The following is a 25324-nucleotide window of genomic DNA, read 5'->3' as shown; positions in this document are numbered from 1 at the left end:
GAAGCTGTGGAAAAAATAATTCCTTGCCCACAGAGCTAGTGATCATTTCAGTGTTTGCTATTTGAAACTTTTGGGAATAGATGCCATATGCTTCCAGGCAAAAAGAAGAGAATGGAAAATTCTGTATTTATATTCTTGTATAATACAGATTTTTGTTGTGGTCATTCTCCTCAGTTGCTGCTGGACTAAAGCCTGTTGCCACCACTGCCAGACTGAGATTAAAACTTGTAACACAAATAAATTCTTCTCCCAGCTATTTTTGCAACTTCTCCCATCCAAGAAAACACAAAACTAGTCCCTGCCTTCCTTTTTGCCTTGTTCTGTCCCAGAATGAGTCAGAAGCAGTTCTCGTCTTGCAATTTTCATTAACTCTTCTCTTTAAACAGTAGCGAAGGCAAATAATAATTAATCTTTGCCTGACCCCATTCAAATCAGTCACCTCAAATATTGGTCATCCATGCATCTCCTTACAGATGAATTGAAACTTAAACCCTGCCCTTGCCTCTCTGCCATCCTCTTTAAACAAACCTCTATCTTTTGAGCTGCCATGTTCCTTTTCCAGTGACTGTCCTCCTAGGGACAGCTTGCTAGCACTACACTCAGGAACTGCATGATTGATAGCAAAACAGGCAGCAATATGTGTGTGCCCTGTTCCTTGATGATGCTTTGGGAAATGCTGGTATGTAGGGGGATGTTCAGCAATTACTGCAAAAGGCCAATCCATCTCAAACTGTTAGAAATGTTCTTTGACCAAAAATGCATATACTCTTTATTGTATTATAGTGCAGGGCTTTTTTGTTGTTTGGGGTTTTTTGGTTTGTTTGTTTGGGTTTTTGTTTGTTGGGTTTTTTGTTTGGTTTGGGGGTTTTTTTTGTGTGTGTGTGTGTTTTCCATGGGGGGGAGGGGAGAGTGATATTGGAGTGATTTCTTGTTTTGATTATGGCCCCTCCTCCCCACCCCCCAGCCAAAAAAACCAGATCCTGGAAACAACAAAATCCCAACATTTTGGCCAGTTTTCTTTCCCTTCTGCAAAATACATTTGGGTATGCAGCTAAGAATTCATTTGTATATGTGGAGTGGTTTCCAAAGGGAATTTCATCTCCCATGATATGCACCCTGTAAAATACCATCCTACTTGGAAGCTTATTGTGGACGATGCCTTTAAACAAGTTCACGCACAGCAAAAGAAAATGGAAGCTTAAGACATCTGAACTACAGCTCCTGAAACACATCACAACTCCACTGCCAGAGAAAAATCCTGCAACTTGTGACAAAGTATTTTTATTATATGCACTCTTGCTGTAAACAGACCCTTTTCTGTAGAGCAGGAAAAAGATATCTCAAATTGTCAGAGCTATCCTGAAACTCGCTCCATGCTTTCCTAAAAGGGTTGCATTTGTACCTATTGATTGGGAGCACTATTTAAAAAGAAAATATCTGGGACTATGTTTAGGATTGAAATGGAGCTACAGAAAGGAAGGGAAAATAGTAACAAGTAATATAGAACTGTCTATAAAAATTTAATTTTAACTTTGGTTCTGCTGCGATTTTACTCTTCTTCTACCTTTGCTCTTTCCCAAGATATTTGCATTAATGCACATCTTGAGACCTTTGTCATAGCAAAAAAGAATTGTTCCAATCCTCTTTCTTCCAGCATAGAGCTGGTTTAAAAAAAAAAGCTATCTAGCTCTTTTTATTAAAAATTGCAAAGACACTGTAAACTCAGAGGTGCATTCATTTTCCTTGAGGAAAGTACATGATTTTTCTTCTCGAGTCTCACTTCCAGTTCTCTGCCCATCTGACAACTCTTCCTTCACGAGTGAAAACATTGGGGTTTTTTGCTCTCATCCCCTAACTGAGCTTTGGCAGCAGTGCTAACATTTTTATACCCAGAATGATGCCTCCTCCAGCCTACTGAAGAATGCGTCTTTTATACCAATGGCCTTTCCTATAAATGGAAAGGCTCTGGGTATGTGCGGAGCACAGTGGAAAAAAAAAAACCTAGTGCTGGCACTCACCATCCAGTTTACATCATTTGTCCTCTCTTGTGGTGAACTCTTTGACCTCATCTCCTAGAAATGAGAAAATGCAAGAATTTGAACATATCTGTGGCTAGGGCTTAAATCACACTCTGTCCTCAGCCATTGCTGCAAATCCGGCTCCTGCCTTCAGATTATTGATATGCTTTCCTGACAGGCCTGTGTGCCAATTTCCCCAGACAGACACAGTGGTAATTTGTTACATTTGGGCTTGTCGCATGTCTTTAGAGGGTGACTGTGGAGCAGAGTATGACTTTTAATACAGAACGCAGTCCTGGGCTGATCCCGAAGTCCTCACCAGTCAATGGAGATGTCCATTTGCCCAGGGCATCAATGTTGGAACTTGTGTCCCTTATGTCCCTTTGTGCTCTGACTCTCAGAGAACGTAGTTTCAAGCCTCCAGCTCTTTGAGGTGGAAAAGTAGAAACAGCAAACATTTCCTGCTGGGCCAAACTGGCTGATAGCAGTGTTTTCCTCCCTTCTGCAGTGTGTTTCCCGCTATGTTCCCTTAGATTTTCCTGTCATCAGGATGGCAAAAATCTTGCTACTAGGTTTAAACAGAGATCAAATTTTTCTCAGTAGTATCTGGTAAAGTGTTCTGCATGTCTGCTTTTAAATAATGCAGCAGCTCCTTATGGCTCCTTTGGACTTGGTTGGGAGTCATCAGACTTTTTCTGTCATTCTGCCACTTTCCCCCACAGCGCAGGGCCTGAACCCAGCTCCCTGCAGTCACTGGAAACATTCTCTGTGGTAGCCTTTGCGTTAAGTCCAGAAAATTTGCTGACTGCCTTTCCCGGGCTTTACCTAGGGCAGCTATTCTAACAAGCTCAACACCCTCCCAAAGTATTGCAGATCCCTGGTGCATGTGTCATAAAAGTCTCACTTCCTTTTTTCCTTTTCATAAAAGTTTTGGAAAATTAGACTGTAAAACCATAGCACAACCTTTTAAAATAATAAACAATACTAATAGATATGAGCTTAGAGCTACTATGCTAGTGGGAATTGAAACTGCCTTTGCTAATGGTTCAGGTTGAAAAATAGATCAAAGAAAATGCAAACCTGAATGTTTCTCTTTTGCTTGTAGTCCTTGATATCAGTCCCACATCTGACTTCTTTTAGATAGTTCTTCTTCCTTTGATAAACTATATAAACAGTCTCAAGACAATATAATCAAGGTAAAAATAGATAAAAATACGAGGTTTTGCTAATGAGATCAAGTAAGTTTTTAAAGACTACATTCCCCTCAAAGTTAAGTCATATTCTCCTTAGATTCCCAGCCTGGAGTCTTGGTGACTGAGAGCAGGGCAAAGGAGCATGAGTTTGGAACAAAGACAGCAAGTTGAAGGAAGCACAGGAGAGTGCTGTGCTGTCCTCAGCCTGGTGTTATGTTGGTTGAACCGGCATTGCCTCTCTCTCTCTCCTAATGCAATTGCTACTCTCTTGGGTTTTCTGAAACATTGAACCACAGCAGTCTGGAACAAAGCTCCTGCTGTAGTTACGATCTATCATAATGTTTAATCTTCAACTGCCCTTTTTTGTTACTTTAAGATCTCCATCCTGGTCTGAACCCAACATGCTGGGAAGACCTGACCTGAACCCCCTGTCTTTGCACTACTGAGCCTCAGTTCCTATGTTTGCTAAGTGCTAATCTCTACAGGGGGCTGTGCCCTGGACCCCTGTAACAGCCTCTACATTGGATAGCCCTTGCCAAGCTGTGTTTTCCTACCACCACTCCTTCTGGTACCTTGGCTTAGATACTCAGACACCTCTACATTGTTTTTCACTGTGCTGTCCAGGTGTACCCACAGACTTGGCACGGATCACTCAAGCACACCTCAGTACCAGTCAAGGCTATATATGCTGCATGAAAATAGGAGATCCCATCACATGCAGTGCATGTGGTGGTAAGTCTGTGTTAGAAGCTTGCAGTGGTGTGCAAATGCCATAAGGCCCATGAAGATGCTCACTAATTTGACCCCTTCTTGGGCTGGGATGTACACTGAGAAATTGCCTCCTATTCAGTACTGCTGTAGATAGTTTAAATCCTTTTGTATCCTAGCTCTTAGATGACATATTCATGCCTCATCAAGGAATATGTCTCAAGATTTCAGAAAAGACCATCTTCATGGTCTCACCACCCACAGAAGCTTTAGCACTTTTGCTATCCAGTTGAAATTAAATAACCATGCAATTCAATTTTAAATATGGCTGTCACCTTATAAAATACCTTTTCCCACAACCACAGGACACACAGATGCTGATCTGTATCAATTTGTGTTGTTCTTAGTGGTTTCACATGCTGGTTATTTTAACTATAACAGAAAAAACTGTTGAACCTACAACTGTACAAATATGTGAGCCCACTGAAGAGTTACAGCCTGGGAGGTGAGATGCCTGTGGTCAACTCCCAGGAATTCACTGAGCATCTGATCATTCTGACATGGTTGTCTGTGCGCTGCTGAAGGCCTGCAGGTTCAGTAAGACATGTAGTGGACACACTGGCAAGGTTGTGCCACAGTAAAGGCTTACCTTCCCTTCATGCATGAGAAGGTGCAGATCTCAACCCTATCCCAATTGTCTGTGCTGGCTTCACAGACATAACAGCTATAAAAAGTGACAACTCCTGCTGCTCTGTGTGAGTGAAAGGAGCACATCTACTAAGGGATAGATAGAGGAGCAGTTCTACCTTTTCAAAGTCTCTCTGTGGTCTGTGTTGCAGGGGTGGAGATGGGAGAGAGAAGGGGAGTCAAGGTGGTCCCTGTTCAGCGTTCCCAAGCCTCAGTTCTGTGTTTTGCCTTTTGAAAGACATTTACTGGTCACATGGATTAGCAGTGGGACTTTTTTTGTAGTGCCTTTACATAAACATTCAGTATCTTGCCTTCACCCAGATCAATTAAATCCTTTCATCCAGTAATAGATGTGACATTCCCTACTCTGACCTGACATTTTATTTATTCCGGAATGGCTGATGAACCTCCCATACAGCTCCCACATAGGCTCTCAATTATCTTATTTCTGAGTAATGGCAACATTCTTTTTTTCTGACCTCCATGAAGCAATCCAATCACACTCACCCAAACAGCTGCAGCAATAATTTGTCATCTATCACTTTTAAACATGCCCTTCAGTTCATGTCACTTCAGTAGCACCCTTTTCTTCACCTTATTAAATATGGGGTACCTGTCTTTGTTTTCAAGTCCCTATGTCACCTCTGCCATTCTTATCTCTCTGCTGTGAGATGTCACCTCACACTTCTATCAGCCCCTGATGCCAACTGTCTGCTCATTGCATTTTCAAACAAATGCTTTCTTGCATTTGTTTGTGCCACCTCTCTCAATTAGGAGTGATCTGCTATAGACAAGCACAGTCCTTTTGTTTCCCCTACAGTTAGGTTGCCAGTGCCAACTGCGTGGACTAAACTAGAGCAAAATGCACCATGGCAGCAAGATGTAGCTATTGGGAACAAGGTGATGGCTCCAAACATTGGAGTGTGAGGGAATCAGTCCTGTGGTCTTGCATGGGAGGCTGCATATCAGACACATTTACGTAGCTTGTAGGGATTGTGAACTGTTTGTTCCTTTCTTCAGATAGGATCAGTCTTTTTCTGGATCAAACCTCTCTTTAGTTTACTATGATCTTGATATAGAAGATGATAAGAAGTAGGTTGTGGGTGTGCTGAGACCACTGCCAGGCATCCTGACTAACACTGCCCCCTTATTTTGAGGTGCACTGTCTCCACCTTCATCACTGGGTCTCATACTGAAAGTGCTTTGGAGCACAGAGCAGCTTTTCACCCTGTGTATGGTAGTCCCTACCACAGTAAGATCCCTACCTCTGCTTCTTTGGTAGCACATGTGAATCACAGTCATATTGTCCCAGGAGCTATTTTCTTAATTTTGGAAAATCCCATTTCAAGTGAATGATCTTAACAATTGCAGATCTTGTTCAAAAGGTGAATCCTCTGGAGCTGGGATTGTGCTTCACAGCTGCAAATGAGCATGAGAGCTCTGAATGTTGACAGCACATTGCGTCAGGGACAGTGATGATGGCTGAGGAGACAAATGTATCCATAAGTCTTACTTTTCTTCTGTATGTTTTAGCCAAGAATTTGTGTTACTGGTGATGGGAGTAAAGCCCTAACACATGGTACATCTATGCCATGTAGCTTTCAGACACTGTTGGATATAGGTATTCTTCTGATTCCTTGGTCTTTGACAGGGACCTCTCAGGCTTCATGTCAGACACTGCTTTGGGGGCCTTTCTCACTGGAAAGGCAGCTATAGGTTCTTTTATCCAGAACACTTGCCATCATACCTTAGAAAATCAGATTATTTCAAGTTTTTTCTATCTTCCAGAGCTGCAGAGTCACTAAAGTTCTGCAGTCTGTAAAGCCCAGCCAGTGTTCTGTGCTAATTTTGCAGCATCCATACAGAGCAGTGGACAAATACATTAAGTCGTTTCGATTATTCAACCTGTTTACTTAGTTCTGCATTTAGAAAGCATGGATAAATGAAGCTGTAACTTCCTCTTCCTCCCGTCCCCTTCATCAGCAAAGTAAACAACCAAAGAAGAGCCACATAGAAAACACCACCTGTGAATCCTCCCAGGAAGCTCTGGGTAATCCCAAATGTCTCTCAACCTGCACTGCAGAAGGGCTTTCAGCCAGATCAGCTCCTGCACTGCTGGCTTCGTGGACTTAGTATAAACTGATACCACCACCACCACCAGGGCAGAAGCTCAAGACAAATCTTCATCAGAGCAGTTGTGAAGCAATGTGAATCCACTGGAGGGAAGGTCCTTCCCTGACCTGCTTCAAGTTGAAAGACATCTCCCACCCTCGGCCCGTGCTCTCAGAAAAGCCAGAGCTGGCATGGAACTGCATGTCTTGGTTTGTGGTACAGTGCCAGGTGTTTGCTGTCTTCCCCCCAGCCTTTTCCTGGGCTCAGGTGGGTGACACCTCATGATGAAATCAGTACTGGGTCTGGATAAACATTCTGAAAGCGTTTGACTGGATGGTGAGATGTAAAGTGCCAGGCCTGCCATCAGGGACATAAGGCTGCTTGTGAAGGTTCTCCTCCTGGTGTCCTGGCCCAATCCTGTACTGAGCAGTTGGAGTTCAGCCTCCATGAATCAGTCTGGCTTTCACTGTTTTGTTGCCACTTTTCAGTCTATAAATAGTTGCATCCTAGTGCTTGGTAAAGTTATTTCTTCCATTATAACTTCAAATGCTGTAATGCAGTTGGGAAACTCAGCATATAAAATGCAGAGACAAGCTCTGTTTAATTTTTCTTATGAGAGAGCTTAAAGCAAGTTGACATTTATGAGCTGATTTCATAGGAGAGAGAAGAGCATAATGAAGAGTCTTGCTAGTCTGAGCTTCATGATAAACTCTAAAAGACCTTACTTCTAGCCAGTTGATATCCTTGTGTATTTTGTTGGGGGTTTTTTGTATGGTTTTTGCATGTCTGAAGGCTTCTTCTAGGTTCCTAGCTATTCGTGCTCCCTGGTAACTCAGGGATAAAGAGAGCTTACACTTTGCTGATCTGAAATGCCAGCCAACTCACTGATTAATTGGTCAGTAGCTTTCAAATGCCAGAAGCAGATTCATCTTGAAATGGTGCAGTTCTGTAGCAGAAATGGAGTTAAAGGCTCCAGAGGCACAGATACGTAGAGAAGAACAAATATTTACTCTGTGTTAGACAGGAAGTGTGCTGGATGGAGATTTCTGCCCTCACCACTTAAGCCCGTTGTTAGCTAATAAAAGGGAGTGTTCTGACTCCAAAACCGTTAATACCTCACCGGTTAAAAACCAATGTGGAACATACTCTGGCTTTTTCTTTCTTTGTCCTGTCTTCTGGGATATGAGAATTAAAACCTGTGCAAGACACTGAGAACTGTAGTCCACTGAGCAACAAAGAAAACTCCTGCACTGAATTACTTGCGCTTCTTGCAAGTGATGTGCTGATTCATTGCCAGTGTCCGAAAGGGTGAACTGACTGTCAGGAGGGTTTATTTTCCCTATGCAGCAATTCTTAGCTACTCTGGACAAGGAGAGGCTTTGGCAGAGAGCTTCACATTGCCAATGGGATCAATGCTGGCTTCTGGTGTTATACTTAGGGCTGGGACTCTTACTGCTGTAGTGTTGTTCTCATCCTGAGCTGGAGAGATGGGTTTTGGGAAGTGGCTATGAAGTAGTGACTGAGTTCTGTGTTTCCAAGTTGCAGGGGCTGTGCCCTGGAGTTGAAAATGCAAGTAGACTTACAATTTCCCTTTTCACCCTCGGTAATTCCTTATGCAGTCACCAAATGGTTCTTTACGTGGATGCTGGTAACGCACGGTACAACCTCCTGTTTTCAGGGCGTAGCACTTCAGAAGCAGTGTGGGCTATGGTTTGTCTTTCATCTTGGAACTCAGCAGCTGCAATTAAACCAGAACAGGACATTACTGCTGATGCTAGTGGTACTAAATTCCTTTTGTGGAGGTGGAGAAATTGTGCTGCGGGTGTCTGTAATGATTCCTTCTGAATATCCACATAATTCCTTCAGCCTTTTTAAAAGGCAAACTCTATTGGAAAGCAAAGCTCTTCATTGTGAAGCATTCATCTCATTGAGCATCATACATGTAATTCTTTAGAGGTCACCTGCTGATAGTGTAACTCGTCAACACAAACCCATGTCCTGGAGAGTGGGCTTGGAACATAAATACCAAAAGGGTTTATCAAATGCCTTTCTTCTTTTCAAAATTGTATTGTGCCTTCAAATGCAAAGCAACGTTGGAGGTATTTCAGGTTAGAAGATGAAATTGGAGAGTATGGCAAATGGTGACTTTTAATTCAAGATCAAATAAAAGGCACTTTGGGTGGCTCCCTGGACCTGTGATGAGGTGTGTGTAGAGGATCTCCAATACCTGGAGCTCTCCTGCAGGGAGAGGACAGCTATTTGTGAGTATTTTTGGGCATCCTAGCAGACATCCAAGTACACCAAGGACTAATCCAGTAGGTGTAGTATACAGAAGTGAAGGCTATTGTAGGTCTGCACTTCCTCCCTCCCCATTGAAAACCACTAATATGTATGTGTATAAAGCTTCTGTCACTTGCAGCATGTGGACACCCAAGATATTCAATGGGCCAGTTGTACTTCATGAGGGGTGCTTTCAATGCCCAGTTTTCTTCACTGGGGTTGTTGGTGTGATCTGTCCTGTCCAGCCATGTGCCAGGATGTCAACAGGATCCAGGATTACTTTGTAATTACTCCTCAATTAAATGAGCACCTCCTTGTCAGCTTATATCACAGATTTGGACAGGAAAAGAAGCTGCAACCAAGCCTGTCAATTGAGTCTGTGTTGAGTGTGGGGAGGGTGTTAAGCAGCCACCCACGAGACCCCAGCAGTTCTTCCAAGTGTTTTAAGATGTAAAAGGAGGATTTGGAGAAGAGGGTGCCACAGAAACTGTCAGAGCAGTACCATCAAGAAAGGGAAAATCACATCAGAGCCTGGGAGGTAGTGCTGGTAATGAGTTAATGCTGAGTGAAGGGAAACTGAGACGAGATTGTTGAGATTTATTTTTCATGGCCTGTCCAGCTTTTCAGTCCAAACCCTAGCAATTAATAAGCTAATGACGGCCTAGTCTGTCTGTTCAAGGAGCAAGAGAGAGATACTTGTGGTCACTGTGGGTTAGCATCCTCTTTAATTGATACAGTATATTCAGCTTCCAGACTACCAAGGTGGAAAGGATCCCATTTTAGGGCAGCTGGACTTGCTTTATTAGTAATCGTATTGCTTGAAAAAGCTGTATGTGCAGCAGTTTTCTGGCTGCTCTTAATAAACTACTAGTTATTAAATGATTGCCTCAGTCCTTGTTACAGATAATTTCATTTAAATAAAATTCCTTGCATCGTGGACTCAGCTGTAGAATTTGTTGCAAGAACTAGCCAGTCTGTCTCGGCAGTCCTGTACTGAATGCGTGGCATTGTAGTAAGCAGGTGCCATGGAGGGTTTGCTTTCAGGCCAGACAGGGAACGCAGCCCGGCTGTGCAGTCTGAAGCCCAGATGCACTGCTCTGTACATGACTACCAGAAGTGCAGTATTTGCAACTGGGTAAATTGATTTTGTTTTCCAGCTGTGTATGATGTATTGTTTGAATATCCCGCTTTCTTTTCTGGTGACTGGAAAGGGAATCCTGCTGTCATTTCCCTTACAACACCAGAAGAAAGCCTGGGCTAGCACCTATAGCTTTCAGCTTACTCAAGACCTCACTTTGCAGAGCACATGTGTAGACAACATAAAACTGTGCTACTAGGCTGAGATTTGTGTGCTAGCAGGTCCATACCCTTCTTAACAGGAGCCAAACCTTTGTGGACACATCTCAACAGCAGAGCTGTATTGAAATACTTGATTAAAATTCATCCCCCAGCATAAACACAAGGAAGGAGGGTGCCATGGTGGCTGTGAACACTGCCTCCCTTTGAGCACAGTGGTGGTGGTCCAGAGAGGCACTGCTCCAGTGAATTCTTTCTTTGATTGCTTAAGCCAGACCTTTCTTCTGTCAGAAAGAAGGCAAACAGCACTGCTCTGGCTCAGTTACAGCTCCTCCAGGGCTGTAACACAAATATGGCAGTCTCCTGGCTGTGTCAGAAAGTTTACATTCACCCATGGAAAGCAGGGCTATATGGAAGAGTGATTTAGCAAGGAGAGAAGTAAAGAGCATCTGTAAAGGTCAGATAAAGCTGGAATGTCATTGCTGCAACCACAAAGAGATGAAACTGCCCATTTGGTTTTTTTTTAATATCTGTCATTTATATGGTTGTGGTAGCTTTGACATTTACATTGCTGAAATTGCTCAGCAGCTGAAGTGCCTTATGACTGTTTTCTTGCAGCAAAGAGCTCTCTAGATCTACTCCGCATGGTGTCACGGCACTGCTGCTTTCCAGGCAGAAGCATTCTTTAAAATGTTGACTTACTGTCCCACTTTCCTAGGTTTCAGGAATATTGCCTGAGCCACTTTAGTTCCTGAAAGGTACTCAAATTGGAAAGGACAGCATGGACAGGAAAGGTTATTGGCTTTCAGAAACAAAAGCAAATGTTTGAGAAGTACGAAAGAGTATCAGAGAGTGCATATGTGTATGCACAAATAATACAGGTAGGTTTGCAGTTGGCAGGACTGAGGGATACCTGGAAGGAGCTAGCTGGAGATGGTATCTCATTAGAGTTTTGGCTGCAGGACCTTTAGCAGTCGCCTGGCTGGTTTTTTTTTTAATTAACTCATGACTGGGCAAGGGCTAATACAGTGAAGAAGCAAGGACTTTTCATATTGTGTGAGAGAAAGGAAGTGCATTCCTGTTAAAATAGGTATGCAGGTAGGCTTATAAAGGATACCCTAACAGTAAATATGCTGAGGCAGCAGAACAGTTAATCATATTTACTTGCTTTTAGTAACATTTGTTATTCTTTTTATTATCTGACAGGTTGTATTGTAGTAGAATATGAAGGTCCTATTGTTCATGCAGCACCCAGCACACAAATAGCAAGAGTTGATCTTGGTGTCAGGGATCTTGCTGATGAAGCTGGGGTGTTTAAAAAAAATATATAAAAAAAAAGCAAGCTACAAATCATAGCTAGATGGGAGCAGGGAACATAGAGAGCAATAATGAGAAATGCATTTCCATGTGCATGCAAACTCACACGTGCTCCTTCATCAGACATCCTCTATTGCGAACACTGAACAAGAGGCAGACCTGCGGGGGGGCCTTGGTGGTCTGATGTGTCCAAAAATGAAATTAAGTGTATGGAAAAATCCAAGGGCCAAGAAACACAGCTCTGTTTGCACCTCTTCTGCAGTTACCATAGAAAATTTATGGTGTGAGGCTTTTGCTGGTATGTTTTTGTGCTATTATTTAACAGTAAGTAGTTTTCCACCTCTGAAATTTCCGTAAGCCTCAAGATTGAGTATTTCTTTTCTTGTCTTTGGGGCAGGGAGTTAGAAGTAAGCAGGAGAATAATCTCCAGGATTCTGTGTCTGCAGACAGCAAGGAAGCACATCTGCTGCTTCAGAGCAGCTTCCCACCTGGCAGTGTATTTCTGCCCTCTGAACTGGGGTGCAACTCACCTCACCCCAGCAAATGCAGGTGGGGTGTTGTTTTTTTTTTTTTTTCTTGCCTGGCTGATCCCAGGGCTGGACCTGCACCAGAAAGTTGGCTGGCTGCTCTTGACAGGCCTTTCCACTTTTGAAAACTTGTTTGCTGGTGACAGGCAGCACATCAGGGCTTAGCAGCCACCCAAGCCAATTGCCAGCATTATCTGTGACTCAGGGCGTGGGGAGGAGTGGCTGTGCTGCCCAGAAGGTTGATGGGGCCAGTGGGTGGTTTCGGTAGGTTTCCTAGAATAACAAAAAGTATCCTGTGCAGATGCGTGAAGCCAAGGCAGTAAAAATGAGTCTAAACAAGACTGCCAGGACTACGAGACCCAGCGGACAGCAAAAATTTCAGCTCTCCCTTCTCTTGCCCTCCCCCCCCCCCCACTTTTCTGCTGCATTTCTCCGGGCTTCTCCTATCTGTCTGTCAAATCTCTTTCCATTTTACTACTTTTAAGTAAGAAGATATTTTACCCCTGTGCAGTATATGCAGCAAATGCAACATAAAGCTGTTTTCTGATGATTGTGTTTTGATAGATGTTGCTCTGGGTTGGTCTGTGAAGAATATAGTTTGCGAGTCCCACTGCAGTTATTAAAAGTATTCATAATCCTACTTTCTTGTAAAATGGCCTAATGCATTCACACTGGGCTGCTGATTGTTGCTGTTTGCATATGCTGTTGTGCTACTCATAGTATTATGCTTATTGGAGTTCATGTTGAGCCTGAAGGATGCCTTGAAAAAAATGTCTGCACATCTGGGAGTTATCTAGTGGGAAGTGTGTGTTCTGTCTATCAACCCTTCATGATCCATGTTCTTGAAAAGCTGAGGTGTTGGTTCTGCCACTCATGGCTAATGGCAATGTTTTGCAGAATTGTTTCACTGCAGCATGTCTAAGGTCATGATGAGATTGAGATGGCTCCAATAGAGAACCTGGAGTGCTGGCTCTGTGACTTTGTTTTCCTTCAAGTCCTAGGTGACTTTTGCAGCAATAAAAATACTTTCACTGATCTAGCTATCCTGCCAGGCTTTATAATAATGCAAAATTTAGAAGATTTGCATATCATTTCATCTGTGTTTATTGGAAATGTAGACCTGGTCACCCTCTTCCACTCTCAAACTGTGCAGAGGGATGCCTTGTTGAACTCTGTTAGGATTATCACTGATTTAAAGCAGAGCTTTCTGGTCTGCTTTGGGCTGATGGAAAACAAAACTAAAATTATTTCGGAGAAGTCATACAAGAAATAAAAGTGCAGCCTTGTGGCCTGTGAGTTAGATCTCAGGCTTCCTTCTCGAGTCAATACAAGTTTTGTAATGTCACCCAGGACCAGGCACTACCTCTAAGTATCTTGCTTTGTCTGCTTTCCAAATATGAGAAGGAGGTTCATGGACATCCATGTTGTTTCTGACATAACATGCTCTCATATCTTGATATATGATGATGGTGTAGCATTTGAAAGCGTGTCTGCTCTCATTTGCCCTTCTGGAGGAGTGAAGTAACCTGGCAGCAAAAGGGAGCCAAATAAGTTAACCTTTCTTCTTATAATACAGCTCAGGCACTAGAATGAAGAATATAGGGCCAAAAGGATGTACTTCAGGATACAGGGCCCTTTTTCAATTAAAATCCCTCTTATTTGAAAAAAAAAAAAGCTCACACCTCTTTTATTTCTCAGGGGATTAACAAGAAAAAGCAATAAAAGGTGCCTAATGTCTTACACTTCTTTTTTTCCAGTCTTCCAAATCTGGGAGGAAACCAGGCCATCTTGAAAAAAGAGATCCCAGACTTTCACAATACATGCATCTGTCTAAAAGGCCATTGCCATGAAAGTATTTACAGCTGCACTGTTATCCTGCTCTATCCCACAGTCCCAGTGGAGAGCAAGGACAGAGCACAGCAGTGGGAAGCTCGACAGCTGTTGAGCAATGCTTTTTGCAAGTAAAGATTCTGCCACACTATTTGTAGTCTGGCAAACTCAAATGAAAGCAGGTTAGTAGTGAAAACGCAGCTTTGATACAACTGAAAACAAGCCCTTTGCCATTCAGGGTAATGTTTCTTTTGAAATCCTGTGCGTGGTGTAAGCAGTCGTGAAGTATTTCTAAATTTTTGGCATGCTATTCTTCAGTATGAGTCCTTACTTCTGTGGTTCCCCAGCAGCCTAAGACAGAATGGCTGCTGTGGTCCACTCCACCCTCCTGCTTGGCCCATGTATGCCAAATTTTCTCCTGCAGAGGCTTTTTAGACTCTGCTGAACTGTCTCCATGCACTACTGAACAGAAGACTAGCCTTAAGAAAGTAAACAGTTCTTTGCTGGGTCAGTGAGTTGAATTGGCTCTCAGATCACATCTGGGAGAGGGAGGGAAGAGTTTTCTTGTAGTAGCACTGAGCTTGGTTATTTTTGAGAAACCTCACCCTTCTATTTAAAGAGTGATTGAGGGGTTATCAGGTTGTACAAAGGAAAGGGTTTACTTGATGTCCTATTCAAACACTGTGAAATGCATTCGTTAGCACTTGAACAAACTTGTCCTCTTTAAAAGACCTGGTTTCTACCATTTACTCTTCGAACAGTAGTTTTGTGTCAAACAGCTTCTGCATCTTCAAGTTTGGCTCTATGATTCTCTTGCCTGTTTAACTCTATGCCACACAGAGGTGTCTAAGGTGTTTTATATTTGCTTCTTGTGTTTTGACCATCAAATGGCAGCACTTTTCTCTTTCAGACCCTTTCTCACAGTGCTCTTTTGAGATGATCCCTACTATCCCATCTCTTGGAAGAGGCGGTCTCTCCCCTGTTAGTGCCCCACATGCCCATTGTTCAGAGCATGGGCTTACAAATTGTAACCACAGAAAATGTGTCATGTCATCTGTTGTGGTGGAATTAATTTCTCTCATATGAGAGGTCCTTTTATCCTGACCACTTGAGGTCAGAAGGTGCTTTCAAAAAAGAGTTTTGTTTAGCCTGAGTACTGCTGGCTATGTTGTGGTTTGTATCTCAGTTTGTCCCACACTTCAAACTCAAATTATTTTTCCAGTGGTGGTGCACAATATCACTAATTACAGAGTGGCTGTGATTTTTATTATTGAGATGGCTGCAGTGGTGCATCTGCCAGAGGCTCTCAAATAGTGGGAGTTTGGAGCTGTGCTAGACAGTAGTGTTGCTAAGTAATCGTTACTTATATCCTTTCTAGGACCTGCACTTCTTCTGAAATGAGTGATAATAGCATCATTATTCAGAAAGTATTTACTCCTTCACATGATGGGGGAGGGGGAGAAGGTGGGACAGTCACAGGGTAGGGAAGTCTACTCAGCAGCTCGTGAGTGAGAATGGAGGCAGCAGGACAGACACTACTGGGATGTCGTTTATGTGGCTGAGGAGCTCAACATGTTGTCCCTTACTGCCTGTCTAAGGGTTGCGGTGTTTGCTGGGATGGAGTAGACCAGAGGCAATTGGATGTATAAGAATGGTTCTTTTTTTTCTCAAGCACCTGTCTAGAGACAAGAAGATCTGAAATGCTGTTCTCTGTTCTCCTTCATATTATGTTAATATGTGTCATCTAACATCACTGGAGCCCCTAGCAATCTGAGCATGCTTTAAAATCGGTTTCGAGGTATTCTAAACCAAACAGAAAATGAGAAGCCTCTCCAGAAAATCAGATGTGCTGGAGCTGTAATGTGACAGTCTGATTCAGACTCCCTCTTTTATGGGAACACCCTGCAACTTCTTTGAATATCTAGAGGTGCTATCCCTTGTGGTTCACAAGGACATCGTGTGGAAAGGTGATAACCTAACAAGATTTGAACCTTTGTCATGGTACCTAGCAGCACTGTTTTGGTTGTGAACTGTTGTTTTGTTTCTGTGAAGATTGTTAACTGCTTTTTTTTTTTCTTGCTTTCTTTCCTATGTTTTAGACATTTACAGCATGGTGTAATTCTCACCTCCGCAAGGCTGGGACACAGATTGAGAATATAGAGGAAGATTTCAGGGATGGTCTTAAACTCATGTTACTTCTGGAAGTCATTTCAGGTGAGAGAGGTTATGTATGTGTGGTGTTCTCAAGTTCTCAAGCATCTTTGTGCTGAAATCCGTCCTCCTCCTCCTTTCTTGCAGAATACGGACTGCAAGGGCTGTAATGCTGCAGATTTTGCTTCCTGATTCAGAACAAATTTCTCCCTAATGAATATCTGTCTCCAGCAGTGACCATTAATGTACTTTTGAAATGTACTCCAAAGCTCATGGCCTGTGCAGGCTGCCCACTGTGTTCCTGCTCCTGCCGCTCAGCTTTTCTCTGCCTGTCAGGAATGCACTGCTTCCTGTGAAGGCTCAAGCAATGGCTTTTACTGCTTGGCAGGGCTGATGAAACAGCTCTGGGAAGTGTGGGAATGCTGCACTGGCAAATCATACCAAAGCCACATGGCAGTGGGAGTACGATAGAAGTTATTTGAAGAGAGGAGTCAAACCAATAAATCTTTTGTGTTCTTCAGTTTCAGCTGTGACTGAAGTCATTCCATTCTAGTTTTAATCTGAACTCAGTGCTCAAGCCTTCATGGGAAAATAAAATCCCCCAGAAAAGCAAAATCTCAAAAAACTCAGTCTGAAATAAAAGCAGTGGCATGAACAAATTAGGTTGTATTTGTTTTTACTCCGAGTCACAAATGTCCCACTACAAGATAGATATCTCCCAGGGATTGTTTCATATAAGCAGTAATCCCTTTTGATGTGCTGTTGAAATAAATACCTTAGTAAAGTGTTGTGGGAGGCACTAAGAGAGAGTAAGACTGTATGTGTGAAACTGGGACTGTATGCTCACAGACTGTCTTTTGGTGGCTTTTGAGCCAGTTACAGCAACCCAGTGACTTGCACTCCTGACCTTGGTGCTTGTTCCAAAATGGCCATGATAGAAGCACTCGGACTGCCTTCCCTCTCTCCCTTCTTTTCTTTCCTTCCCCTTCCTCTTTGCCAGTTTCTGCGAACGTGCTATCAGTATACTGTCAGTGTTTTCAGAATTTATGAATATAGAATGAAACCTCAGGGGTTTTGCCCATGCTTGTGGTTTGGAGGAATCAGAGTTCAAAACACTATCAGAGCTTTGCAGCATGCACATTTTTTCTGCAGTGCCTTTAAGAAATGAGGTAGCAAAGTCATATTGGTTTATTTTCTGTATTTAGGTACCTTTACAGAGGCAGGGCTGCAACCTGGACACCAGGGCAGATGGGCCTTGATGGCTTACTTTCTAATCACTGAACTGGGAGAAAGGGGAGAGAAGTATGTAGAGGAGAGGGCAGATGAGGCTCAGTGCTAAAGCAAGGGGTCTCCTGTCTCACACTGCTTAATTTCCTTGCATTGTCTCCCACTCTCCCACTCTTCCTCTCCTATTGTCCCTTTGAGAGCCCACTGGCAGGGCCTGTCAGATCCGCCTCAGTTTGAGAAGAAGCAAGTGGCTTCCAACTGCACAGGTGGTGTGGGCAGAGCATGTACCTATCCCAGTGCAGAGCAGCTCTGTGCCTGCAACTTGCTGCTAGATGAGTGGGCAAATGCACGGAGAGCAGCTGGGGACTGCATCCCACCAGAGACCATGGTCCTTCACACATGTAAGACTGAGCATCCTTTCCCTAGAGACGGCAGAAGGTAGAACTAAGTTCTCCTAAGTACAGTGGCAAAAGAAGATAAACTTAGCACATTTTTTCCCCATTTCATTTCTGTCATTGGCAGTTCCATTATCAGTTGTGAGCCCCACTGATCATATAGATCATATAGCTGCTGGCTATACTAGCAGCCCTTTTGGTCTGTAGTTAGGGAAGCACCAGCCCATCTGAGGAGCAGCATGTGGGGGTCTCCTGATGTTTGGCAAGGGCTCGTCTGTAAGTTCTTGCCATGGTTCCCACTCATCATCTGCCAAAAGGGTGAGTCCCTGGAAGACTATTAGCCCTCTAGTTCCAGCTTCTGGCCTTGCCTTTCAGCTCTTGGCTCACACCTTCCTCTTCACATATACTGGGGAGCTGCAGAGCTGCTGATGGGAATTTGGCATGAGCAGGGTTACTCTGTGAGACTGATCTCCTCTAACCCAGAGGATGATGGCCAGAAGAGCTTTCAGCCATGAGAGCGCTGGTCCAGGTTGGCTGAGAGCCATGCAGAGCTGAGTGCCTCCTCCACCTGGCTGTATGGATGGGATGTGTGGAAGTGAGGGAGGGAGCACTGTCTCCCTCTGCCCCTGCTGTGGGGTGGTTGCTGCCACCCTGCCATGGTAGGAAGGATGGAGCCTGCACGAGTGAAGCTACTGGAGGCCCTATGGTGGAAGAGGGACTTTGTCACTGGGACTGTGGGAGACCTGTTTCAGGGCAGACCTCATGTGTGTCCTTGGGAGCACATTGCTACCAGGCAGCTAGGGCAAGTAGGAAGCAGTTTTCCCATTTGATGCAGTTTCCCAAAGTTGGGAAGCAGTGATGACCTGCAAGAGGAGCATGCTTCAGTTTTAGTCAGCCTAGTACCTTCTGGTGGAGAGCTGTGCTGCTGACAGGTCCTCTTTCAGCTCCACCAGAGCCCCTTGGTTCCCCAATCTCTATGCACTGGCAGAAGTTCCACAGATAGTCCTGGGACTTCCTCATTGCAGCTCCTCTCCTGCTGGAAGTAACAACTGCAGCCTCCCCTAGAAATTGCCCCAAAAGATACAATTCCGTTTTTCACCATGTGTTTCCTTCCCCAGAGAAAGTCATTTTAAAAATAATACTACAAGACTGAAAAAGGCTAAACTGACATTTAGTACTTTTAAAATAAAGTTATAAGACTCTCCCCCCCCCCCCAACAGAAGGAGGGACTAATTGAATTTTTTCCTAAATGAACTTGTAGTAAACAACTTCTATGCCAACACATCCTTGCATTGTTTAGCGTTTAAAGTACAGCCTTGGGCTAGTACATGAGGATCAGAGAATGGAAGCAAGTAGACCATTTTCATTCTCTCAGCTGGGAGAAGTACTGAGAAATAAAGCAATGATGCAAATAGCTGAAAGTAGAACATATTTCTAGCAGGCTTCCTTTTAACAGTCTACATCATTAATAATATATGACATGGAACCAGGTGATGCTTTTTTCTGGAAAACTAAATTTGTAATAAAGTCCAAGTCTGAAGGAAATAGCCACTTGGTTTTGGAACTTAAAAAGTACACAAAAAAAGGATTCTAATCTGAGAAAGGGAGACTGCAATTTTGCAATCACCAGCATTGCTGTCAGGGGGAACAATCCTGCTCTTCCCAGCCTCAGGGAGAGCTGCTCTCCCCCTATATTGGCATTGCACATGCGGCCACAAGGTGAATTGGATCAGCTTGTTGTTCCAGCTGAAACCTAATCGCTTGTCTTTATTTTTGTTTTTGCAAGGCTAATTTACAGTCACATGAGCTGAAGAAAATGGTTATTTTTTAGCTGGCTCAGCCCATTTGTTGACATTTGGTAGCATAAGTCTGCTTAGGTCTATTGTAAAACTAAACGTATAAATGTCATTGTGAAACTGTCACAAAAAATGCTTCAACTGTTCTTTAGAATTACTAGCATTGTCCAAAAATAAAGCAAGGTACCATGATGTGTACTTAGGGTTCCATTAAAGTAAAAGAGTTTTTTTTTTTAATCCTAGGATGGAGGTAGGAGCATAAAATACATTTTTTTACTTAAATTGCCAGACACCCGTGTTCCATTTTGAAAATCAATCTCGTTTTATCCTTAAGCGTAAGAGCTAATGACACCAGCCTACAGTAACCACTGAAACATTTCTATAGGATTTTAATTTCCAACCTTTTTTTCTTGTAGGGCATGGTTATGGAGATAATATTTTTTCTCTGTTTTAGCTTTTCCTCACACCTGTGTTGGGAAACAAGACAAGTACTTTTCTTTCTCACACTTAAGCATTGAATAAAGGTTTTGAGTTAACAGACATTGGCTTAAATATTCAATTCAAGATACAGCAGGAGACTTTTGGAACTGAGCAGGTCAGGTGAATAATTACTTGCCTAGACTTGCCTATTTGATCTCTTTTTAATTATAACTTTTTTTTTTCTAAAGTGCAAAACATCCTTGGATTTTCTTTAGATCGTTTTTGTATTCTGGAGCTTGTGATCTGAAAGTGGACATTCTGTTCATTTTTGGTGTTGTGTGTCACACACAGATGATTCCTGATATCACATCTAATTATATTTCTAATTGAGGTTCCTTTGAAATGCCCACCTGTCTGTCCAAGCTTTAATTTGCTTACTCTGAGTGTTGGGTTATTGTTAGTAAAAGTAGACTGTGAGCATAATTACAGGCAGCCTATCAGGAAGGACATGACTGCACTTAATGCAACTCTTTCAAATAAATACAGTCAGGAAAATGCTTTTCCAAGTCTTTCAGCTTTGTTGCAGTCAGGAACTGTTGTTATCCTAAGACTGATTTCTATCAGAGATTAACCTGCTCTTACCTCAGGGCTAGGCTGCTTCCTCCTCTGTGCCTCATTATAAACATTTTAAATGAACGGCTGTGTAAGAGACCTTGTGTAGAGTTAGAAATACATCAAACTTAATGGAAAGGAGTTGAGATGACAGTCCTGACGGTTATAAAGCCACTTGCCAAAGAATTATTTTATTTCCTGAAAGAGGCAGTTTTGGCCATTCGGTGTCGAGACCAGAGAGGTAGGAGGTTTGTTTCTTGGATGGGGGTAAGAAAAGGCAAGCTATAAGATCACCCTTATATTTAACTGTAGGGACTTCAGTGGAGAGATTTGCTTTGTAAATTGGATGTTGCAAATGCTGGAGGAGACCTCCTCACTTGTCTTTGTCAGGGAGGGAAATTTGTGCTGTTTCCAAGCATCCTCCTCATCTGTGGTTCGTGAAGGTTAGTTCTACTGCCTAGCTCAGAGGGGTTTCAGCTGACCTTTTCACCGCTGATACAAACCTGCTCTGAAAAGGTGAGGTTCTAACAGGTTCTCTGTTACTAACTTATATCTGATGCAACAAAAGATACTTTTCTGTCTTTCTAGGGCTGTCCAGGGCTGTGAGTTTGGCTGTCCTGAAAGGATACTTTCTGCCTGGCTGAGCCATGGGAGCCGCCAGCATGGGAAACACTCACCAGGGAAAAACAGGTTCAGAATTGTTTTGTAACACTTTTTTTTCCCTCTTTTCTTATTAGGTGAACGTTTGGCTAAGCCTGAAAGAGGCAAAATGCGAGTGCACAAAATATCCAATGTGAACAAGGCCTTGGATTTCATTGCCAGCAAAGGAGTCAAACTAGTATCTATTGGAGCGGAAGGTAAGGAAACCAGCTGGTTTGTCTGGGCCCGAGCTATGTTTAGTCATTATCTTTCTTATTGGCTGCATGTCATTTCCCTTTGCACCTCCCTAGCCCTACCGTGTTCTTGTAGAATAAGCCATCGAGTTAAAAATGGGATATGGTAGGCCTTTACTCTGGATTTAAATCCTGCTTTCACACCAGACTGCTGAACCTGATTCCCACTTGGGCTTATGGATCATGTCCTCCTGCTTTTCTTCTGGTTTTCATGAGTTAAGAAAAACTTTGGGCAGTGGCAGAAACAAAATAATTGAGATATTTCTTTCTCAAATGAAGTCTCAACTGAAGCATAGCAGAAGGAAAGTATTTAGCTAGTTGCAGAGCTGCTGGGGAAGATCGCCTGTTGCTGTAGGACACTGCATGGGTCAAAGCCAGGTGCAGTCCCCAGCATAGGACAAAGACCTCAGAGATTCCAATTTTCAGGGCTTCCAGTCTTCTTTTTGTGCACCCCAGAAAGCTGGGTGCTTGAAGCCTGTGTATTGTTGTGTAGAGATCACTGTGGGCAGCACCAAGGGATGCCCCCAAGAAGAACTTGCGGATCATGCAGAAAGCAGGCAGCAGGCAGTTGTGTAGGATTTCTGTCTTTTTAGCAAAGATGGTGGGTGTTTTGCAGATATGTCACCCAAGACCCAGAAGGGCTTGCAGGTTTTTCTGACATTTGTTTTGCTTTGTTCTGGATCTGTGTGTAAATGCTGCCTATGGACTCAAGTTGTCACTTGCTGTGGAAACACTCTGCTTCTATGGTATTTCTAGGTTTGTATTTACAGTGACCGTGGAAAATGAGGGAGGTTTGTTATCTCCACCTTGCAGATGGAAATACATGGTTTCTCTAGGGAAATTCATGACACAACCAGGAAATGAGCCCATGATACTGTTCTGGATGAGCATTCCTCCTTTGGGAGGGTCTTGGAGCTATGGGGCTGAGCCCTGCCTGTTCTCAGCTCATGAGGTCAGTGCAGTCTCAGTGTGCTGTCGCCAATTTTGGCCTTTCAGGCATGCTCTTGGGGCATGTCCAAGACATGTACCCACTCTATGGTTCACTTGTTCCATGTCAGATCAGGCAGAATACCTCTGCCACTGCAGGTGCTTATGTTTATCTTACCGAGACCTTTACCTCAACATGCTGCTTTAAATTCATGGAGACTTTGGAATAATTTGGAACTAGTGTCCAGGGACATTGCAGACACCTCTTTACTGTGTTGGGTATAGAAGAGCAAAATATAAGAGGCGAATGGCTGAATGATATTGATATTTTCCATGCAAACCAGTGGTAGCACCCTGAGGCTATTTTTGGCCCTGAGTATTGGTTATGTAGCACAAATACCTATCTAAGGTCATTTTTGCCTTTAAAAAAAGACTGATGTCTGATCATTGTATTGATTATACTATTGTATCATCCAGTGTCTGATACAATAGTCCATATCTATGTGGGACCCTTTTCAAGCTAGAAGTTAGTCCTGGAGTGAGAGGTCTTCCACCTTTAGACAGCTCCTGTTGTCATTTGGATCTCAGACAGACATTTGAATCCTTCTGGGAGTCTAAAGCATGTGCAAAGTTTACCTTTCTTTCCTGCTCTCCTGCTCTATTCCCCTTTTTTATTTTCCTGATTCTGCGCTCCCTGGCACTAGTTTGTCTTTTCCTCTTTTTCCGCTGGATTTTATTTTTGCTCTCTACTCCTTAGTCAGCTGTGACTGTACCCTCAGAGCACATAGAAATTATTTGCAAGTAAAATGATCTCTGACCAAAGATCACTAGGGCCCAGTTATTCAGTATGGTTCTGTAGCAGTTACCCTGTTCAGAAATAGACTCTGAGGTGCCATTTTGAGACAGAAGTATGTTTCATATCAGTCCGAATGGTGATCCTGTCCTCCCCTGCCAAATGTTTCCTGGCTTTCCTTTGTCCTGTTTCCCATGTGGCTACATAGTGAATACACATGGATTTCTTTATACTACCAAAAGCAGCATGGCACTGAAGTTTAGACTAAGGGTTAACTTTGATTTTTATAGAGAGTGCTTGGGCCTGTGCGGTGATGCCAGCTCAGGACATGTAAGTGTGATCACATCATGGACTCCCCAACACCAGTGCTTACCCTGCACACAGACTGAGCCCAGGCCACTCAGGTTGTCAGCAAGAAATATAACCTGGTGCAGAGGCTTCTGCCCAGCCCATCTAGGTCTTTGGTGTACAGTAAATTGCACATCAGCTATAAAAATAGACTTTTACTTTAAACAGCACAGCAGTTAATTCTGTCCACAGAAGGGATTATAAACCTTCCTGGAGCATAAATTTTAAGGACTTACTTCCAGACTTTAGGAAGACATCATGCAGCAGCAAGCTAGAAGATCAAAACCAATGAGTCAGTTATAATTCTGCACCAGGAAAATAAGCTGTAGATGCCTCAATCAGATTGGACTGATCTAGGAAGTTTTCTAGGTGGCTTTTCTCCCAGAGGAGAAAACCACCATCCAGCAGCAGTGTAGTGGTACTGTCTAGGACAGCACACTCCTTACCTCAGGGTGTCTTGCTCCATCTCTGGGTATCTGCTGGGCAGGAAGGTCCTGTATCTGCAGGTCAGCTGTAGTTCTCTGCACACATTGGCCCTCAATGTCCTGGCTTCTATTTATTTATTTATTTATGTTTTTATTTTTATTTTATTCTAAACACTTTGTTAACCAGAGTCCATAGAATCAAAGTAGTTCTAGCATTCAGCATATAAGTGTAAATCTGGATCAAGGAAGACACTAACCTGGTGCAGCTTCCAAATGGTTTTCATCTACTTTGAAATCTCACTGTCATCTGACACCTCAGAAGCCTTCTTTTGATGTGATAGATTCCATTGTAATGTCAAATGATCCTGGGATTTAACAGATTGAATAGGTCAAGTATGTGACCCTAAAACTGTTTTATTTTTAATCTGTATAGAAAGTTGCTGCTTTCTTAAAAAGATCTGGTTCCCTTCAACATACAGATAACTTTGAATAAACTGATCCCTATTCTCACCTGTGAAAGTGAAAGGAAAAATAAAACTTAGAGATTACAACATTTGTAGAAGTCCCATCTGAGCACAATATCTACTGAAGCACTAGGCAGTGCAAGCAGACACAGTGGAAAGTGGGGAAAAATAGGGTTCCTCCATGTCAGTGAGTGAAACACAGCACTGTATTTGTCCCTATGTCCTGTCCACTCACAGTTAGGGACTCCAGAGGTACACCCTTAACAACAATGCCAGCTATCTGTCCTAAATCTGACTGGACCATCATTAGCAACTTGCTTTCTGAAGATAGGGTCATGGATACTTGCTAGGATAAACAAAATGCAGAACAGCCTTGATTTACGTCACCGTTGTTGTTCTATGTCTCCAATTCCCAGATCATAACGCTATCCTGCCAGTTGTTCATACCCTGCAACAACTTCTCTCCATAGGTAACCAGAGGCTGTGCTCTCATGGGCAGCTCAGAAGTAGCTGGGGGAGGATAGCAGTTTCTGTATTGTATTTCTGCTTCTAACTACCCAGGCCATGGCAGAAAAGTAATCTTAATAATCTTTGCATTTTTCAAAATGAGTTCATGCATTTAAAAAAGGTGGTGGCATTTTAAAAGGCACATCTCTATAGCCAGCCAGGCTTCCTCCTGAGGGCTGGATATTTGTCAGATCCTTAATTGGTTGTCAAACAAGTGGATGAGAGTACTGTAGTTTTTACATACTTAGTTTGTGTTATTTGGTACAGTAATGGGAGGTAGGTGGAAGCATATTCACTGACACAAAAAATTTCCTTCCAGTGGACACAGATGCCTCACCAGCTTTAGCCAGCAACTGATCAACCCCCAAGTTGAATGTAAATCACATTAATAACATGTG

The 25324-nt window shown here is 43.0% G+C and overlaps 1 protein-coding gene across 5 annotated transcripts in view; it reads left to right on the top strand.

Moving 5' to 3' along the window:
- Positions 1–25324, top strand: part of ACTN1 (actinin alpha 1) — an 88539-nt gene that overhangs the window by 25930 nt on the left and 37285 nt on the right. For all 5 annotated transcript variants that reach the window (XM_027716964.2, XM_027716962.2, XM_027716963.2 and 2 more), the window contains exons 2-3: positions 16068–16182; positions 21307–21426. In XM_027716964.2, coding sequence (XP_027572765.1) covers positions 16068–16182; positions 21307–21426 — 235 coding nt within the window. The remainder of the gene's footprint in view (positions 1–16067; positions 16183–21306; positions 21427–25324) is intronic.

Source organism: Pipra filicauda, unplaced genomic scaffold (genome assembly GCF_003945595.2).
Source record: "Pipra filicauda isolate LSUMZ 115617 unplaced genomic scaffold, ASM394559v2 scaffold6_size6359152_pilon, whole genome shotgun sequence".
Lineage (NCBI taxonomy): Eukaryota > Metazoa > Chordata > Aves > Passeriformes > Pipridae > Pipra > Pipra filicauda.
This window is presented reverse-complemented; position numbering and strand designations above follow the sequence as displayed.